Source organism: Cebus imitator, unplaced genomic scaffold, assembly GCF_001604975.1.
Source record: "Cebus imitator isolate Cc_AM_T3 unplaced genomic scaffold, Cebus_imitator-1.0 Scaffold92, whole genome shotgun sequence".
Classification (NCBI taxonomy): Eukaryota; Metazoa; Chordata; class Mammalia; order Primates; family Cebidae; genus Cebus; species Cebus imitator.
In genome coordinates this window covers 1,729,380-1,735,282 of record NW_016107407.1, presented here as the reverse complement: position 1 = coordinate 1,735,282, position 5,903 = coordinate 1,729,380, and the positions used below count along the sequence as shown (strand labels likewise).

General features: G+C 43.0%; 1 protein-coding gene across 22 annotated transcripts in view; it reads left to right on the top strand.

The window, feature by feature from the left end:
• The window catches only part of CREM (cAMP responsive element modulator), an 83,075-nt gene that overhangs the window by 61,185 nt on the left and 15,987 nt on the right, over window positions 1-5,903 (top strand). For 2 of the 22 annotated variants that reach the window (XM_017535347.2, XM_017535346.2), the window contains exon 1: window positions 5,531-5,637. The exons of the other annotated variants lie outside the window; for them this stretch is intronic. In XM_017535347.2, coding sequence (XP_017390836.1) covers window positions 5,613-5,637 — 25 coding nt within the window. In that variant the 5' untranslated portion in view covers window positions 5,531-5,612. Of the gene's footprint in view, window positions 1-5,530; window positions 5,638-5,903 lie in introns of those variants that run through there. 22 annotated transcript variants of the gene reach the window in all.

Sequence of the window (5,903 nt, the reverse complement as noted above, 5' to 3'; positions counted from 1 at the left end):
GATCACCTGAGGTCGGGAGTTCAAGACCAGCCTGACCAACATGGTGAAGCCCCGTCTTTATAAAAAAAAAAAAAAAAAAGGAATAGTTATTTCTTGGCTGGGCGTGGTGGCTCGTGAGTGTAATCCCAGCACTTTGGGAGGCCGAAGCAGGTGAATCACCTGAGGTCAGCAGTTCGAGACCAGCCTGGCCAACATGGCAAAACCCCGTTTTTAAAAAGTAAATCTTTTCTTTTCTTTTTTTAAAAAAAGAATGGTTATTTCTTCTCATTTTATCTTTGTTACCTGGAAGAATCTACTACAAACAACAGAATTTTGATAATTTTTAATGTTTTACACATTATATATGTAAGTTTGTGCCTTGAGGTCTTCATTTAAGAATTCTTTTTCTTCCATAAGTCACAAAGATATTTTTCCACACTTTCTTCTATTTGCTTTATGGTTTTACCTTTCACGTTTAGGTCTTTAATGTATCTGGGCTTCACTTCTATATATAGTATTTGGTGGAAATCGATTTTTAACTTTTTTCTCCTTATACGGAACCACTAGCAAGGATTTGTTATTTCCTCATTAGCGCATGGGGCAGCCTTCATTAGACAGTAGGTTTGCTTGTGCACTTGGATCTGTCCCGTCTTCTGTCCCATTCATCTTGTTCTGAATGCCAGTGCTATACAGGTTTGTTACCTCACAGAACAAGTTCCTCTTGTCTTTTTTCTCAGTTTAATGCAGAGTTAGCTATTTGTGCACCATTATTCTTTCATATGCATTTGGAATAAGGTTCAGTTTCTAAGTAGTAATAATAATAAAGCCAATGATGAGACTGCATTTAATTTAGGGAGAGTTAAAGTCATAGAATGTCTTGTTTATTCAGATCTCATTTTACTTCTTATAACAATTGAACATTTTTCTCCATGGAGGTCTTGCATATTCTTTCCTCAGTTGGTTCCTAAATACTTTATAGTTTTTGTTGCCATTACGATGGTACCTTATTTTTCTGTCGTATTTTCTAGTTGTTGCGGGCATGGAAAAATACGGATTCTTTTAAGTCGATCTTTTATCTATTAACTTTGCTAACCTCTAATTACATCTAATAATTTATTGATGCTTTGTGAATCAGTCTGTGACCTATGTGAATGTTTATACAAATACTGATACTTTATTTCCTTCCTTCCAATGTTTATTACTCTCTTTTTTTCTCTCTCTTTTTTTCTTTTCCTTAAACAATCATGGCCAGGAGCTCCAGTTTAAACGCAGCAAGGCCCTTGGGTACTGTTGTCTTCCTGAGCTTAGCGCAGTGTTCCCTGCCCGCTTTCCCTCTCATCTCCCTGCAGGGCCCTGTCAGCTTCTTTGTGGATTCTCAGTGCCTGTCTTGGCCGATCGATCCCTCAGCAGTAATTCACACTGTCGACTTCTGTTTCCTCCATTTCCTGTGGCTGCGTTCTCCTTGGTCTTCCCTCTCTGCTGCTTCTCTGCCAGTCTCGCTGGTCTAAGCTTCTTCTGTCCCTGTCCTGAGTGTTTCCATGATCCTCAGGCTTGCTCCACCACCCCTCTTCCTGCTGAGCTCCCTCCTTGGAGGATTCCCTCTCACTCTGGCTTCAGTTCACTGTGTCTATGCCCTAACTCCAGCTGGTGCCTTAGATGGCCCACACATACCTCTGACTCCTGAAATCCACTGTTCCTGTCTTCATGATCGGCCACTACTGTCCCACCTGGTGCTTTATGCCAGAAACCTGGGTGTCATCCCTTACTTTTCCCACATCTCCACCCAAAGTCACTTTGTAGATTCTTCCCCCTGGCTGAGCCACTCATGCTCTGCCCCTCCACACCCCACTGTCCTGGCCCTGACCCGGCTGTCATCCCTCTGACCCGGGCTACCCTGCGGGCTGCAGACTTCAGCAGCCACCTGCCTGGACACCAGTTGTGGAACAGCTTCCTGATCCTCCTGATCACACCAGAGGCAGCAGCTCCCTTCTTGGCTCAGTTTTTTGGGAATTGTTCCTGAACGTTCAGCCAGACTCTTTCCTCCTTCCCCACAGTGATTCTGGGAAGTTCTTAAAAACAGAAGTCTCTTAAATGCATTGCCCTGTCTTTTCTTCAGTTCCGAGTAGTATTTCTAAAATTCGAATCTATATCTGTATAGGCTGCTATAACAAGATACCATAGCCTAGGTGGCTTTCACAACAAACCTTTATTTCTTAGAGTTCTGGAGGCTAAAAGTCTAAGACCAAGGCATCAGTAGATTCTGTGTCTGTGAGGGCTGCTTCCCAGTTCACAGTTAGGCATGTTCTCACTGTATCCTCTCATGGCAGAAGGAGCAGGGAGCTTTCTGGGGTCTTTTTGTGGTTGTTGTTGCTTTTGAGACAGAGTCCCACTCAGTCTCCCAGGCTGGAGTGCCGTGGCGCAATCTCAGCTCACTGCAACCTCCGCCTCCCAGGCTCAAGCCATTCTCCTACCTCAGCGTCCTGAATAGCTGGAATTACAAGTATCCGCCACCATGCCCAGCCAAAATTTTTTTTTTTTGTATTTTTAGAAGAGACAGGATTTCACCACGTTGGCCAGGCTGGTCTTGAACTCCTGACCTCAGGTGATCTGCCCTCCTTGGCCTCCCACAGTTCTGGGATTATAGGTGCGAACCACTGCACTCGACCTCTCTGGATTTTTGTTTGTTTTTGTTTTTTTCTGAGACAGAATCTCACTCTGTTGGCCAGGCTGGAGTACAGTGGTGCGATCTCGGCTTACTGCAACCTCCGTCTCCGAGGCTCAAGCAATTCTCCTGCCTCAGCTTCCTAAGTAATTGGGATTACAGGCATGTACCATGCCCAGCTAATTTTTGTATTTTTAGTAGAGACGGTGTTCCGCCATGTTGGCCAGGCTGGTCTTGGAACTTCTGACCTCAGGTAACCTGCCCACCTCGGCCTCCCAAAGTGCTAGGATTACAGGTATGAACCACTGTGCTTGGCCTCTGGGGTCTTTTTTATAAGGGCACTAATCCCATTCACAAGGGTACCACCCTCATGACCTCATCACCTCCCAGAGGTCCCACCTCCAAATACTATTGCACTGGGGGTTAGGATTTCAACAGAGGAAATTGGGCAGGGGTTCAAACATTCAGTCTATAGCATCCACTCCAAACCATCCATCCATGTCTGTGACCTGTTAGACAAAGCCCCAAATCCTTCATGTGGCCCAGATCTTTGCTTGATCCAAGCCCTGCATTCTTTAATAGCCGCCTACCTCTTCACTTCTCCCTCTTTTGTAATACAGCTCTTTCTTTCATTTCCTGGGATAGGCCATGCCCTCTCTCCTCCAGGGCCTTCTTCGCACATACCGACTGCCTGATAAGACTACTTTCCCCGATTGTATGTGATACTCATGTTTCATCTTCATCTTAGATGATGCTTCCTCTAGGAAGCTTTCTCCATCCTCCACGTCTGGCTTAGGCAACCCCCTGTGAATTCCTACTATACTTCCTTAGGCACACATCATGTTGTATCGTGTCTGTCTGTATCTTGCTAGATGGTAAGTTCTATTTGGACGAGTACCCAGCACAGACCCTGGCATGTGATAAATGTTCAGTGAGCATTTATGAAATGAAAGTGAAATATTGTTCCTCTGTGAAAATGTTATTTATTCCATGTGCTGATTGGAGATTAACTGGTCCAGGGAAGATGTTAAAACTTTAGGCCGGGCGCGGTGGCTCACGCCTGTAATCCCAGCACTTTGGGAAGCTGAGGCGGGTGGATCACCAGGTCAGGAGTGCAAGACCAGCCTGGTCAACATGCTGAAACCCCCCTGTCTACGAAAAATACAAAAATTAGCTGGGTGTGGTGGCAGGCACCTATAGTCCCAGCTACTCCAGAAGCTGAGGCAGAGAATTACTTGAACCCGGGAGACAGAGGTTACAGTGAGCCGAGATTGCACCACTGCACTCCAGCCTGGGCGACAGAGCAAGACTCAGTCTCAAAAAAAAAAAAAAAAAACAACTTTACTAAGAGCAGTAATCAACTAAACAACCCATTTCCCTTCTTTCCTTCCTTAACTTTTTTGACACCATATTTATTGAGCATCTATGTGCCAAGTTAAAGAAATACTGACATAAAAATAAATTTCTGATTGATTTTCTGAAATTTGAAATAAAATGTACTAATATACTAATAGCAGTCTTAGACCCAAACCCTTAGATGTGGCCTGCGACAGTAAAGAGTCCCTGCTGGAGCCCCAGATTGGGGTTGATGTCTAGGTGACCATCAGGCTTTCTTACTCAGCCGGGATATCTTCAGCTGAATTGAAACTCCAGCCCCCCTCTCAGGTATCTTGGAGAATTGCTAGAAACATGGATATCCCCTGAAACTTTACCTCCTGAGCATCTGAGTGTAAAGTCCTTGCCTTTACTAGAAGATGATTAAATTAAACACAGCAAAATGTGGTGGGATGTCCTTTCATTGACGTAGGTCAGGTTGAATTCTAATCACTCAAGGGAATGGGCTTTGTACAACTCACTGATAAAGACAAAAGGTCTCAGTGGCATGTCCCTTATTTTTTTGCAGTGGAAATGCCAATCTTTTTTTTTTCCAGGCTATGGTCTGTTCTGTGGTCGAACATTCATCCATTTTTGCGTCTAACCTTATAGTCACTGAATTTTCTATAATGATCCGGCTCTCTTACGTGCTGAGCCTTCATTAAGTGATCCAAATAAAATTTGACATTTTTAAAAAAAAATGTACAAATAATAATTTTGATTTATTTATGAATTTTAAAAATCATAAAAGTCTTTTCAGGGGCATTTAATCTGATGAAATAATGCATTAGATTGAATTGCATGAAACTGCTATTTTTGTGGGCCAGAAAGGTCAACTATCAGCAAGTTCATGTGATTCAATCTAGTAGCTGTGGGAGAATACTACGTAATACTTGCTCCACTGGCACAGGGCACTTTTAAAACTTTAATGTCTACTCCCATCAAGTGAAATTAGCAAATTCCGTACCACCTTAGGAAGAGTTGGATTGTTGATGGTGTAGCAAGTGGCCCAGCAAATAAAAATATGTTACGTGCACACAAGTGGCTGGATATTCCTTACTTGGTCAGTTTAGAAGTGACTATGAAATATGGTATTTCCGTGCTGATAGTCAGTGTGTGTGTGTGTGTGTGTGTGTGTGTGTGTGTGTGTGTGTTTAATGCCCAAAGTTTAAATCTCCAAGTGTTTTTTCTCTCCGGTGAGTTAGGAAAATATACACGGTTTATTCCCCCATGTTTACCTAGAAGCCTTAGACACCACAATAATAAAGAATTAGCCCTGTAAGTTACAACCATGTAACTTTTAATGCTAAAAGAGACTTTTTTTTTTTTTTTTTTTTGCCAGAGCCCACCTCAAACAGATTTCTGTGTAAAACTCAGAAACAAGAGCATTAAGATGGTTTATTACAGGAAGAGTTTTTATAGGGCTTTGGTTTCAGTGAGCTTGTCTGTGACAAAGCAAATTGATGGCAGTGATAGGCTAGTGATGTCATTGTGATGTCAGTCCTCTTGCTTACCCTGCACATGCTTGCTAATTTGGAACACTTTATGTTGAACTGTGGTAGAGGAAACAGGACATTTCTGTCTGCAGAAGCCCATCATGGCTGTAACTGGAGATGACACAGGTAAGAATGTTAAAGAGGGTTTCAGTTAATTCTGCAGACTGTTTGGAAGTTTAGGAAGTATTTAGGAACATCTGAGTGTTTCAGAAAGTGTTACTCTCCTAGTCACTTAGGAGTAAGACTTTCTAAAAATATAGATCTATATATTCAGCTCACTTTGCTAGGGCATCTTCGTGTGATTGTTTCTTTGCTCGGTATTATATTGCTTGCTTGAGTAAGACAGTAATCCTCTCTTCCTCCCTCTATCCTCCCTTCCCTCCCTCCCTCCC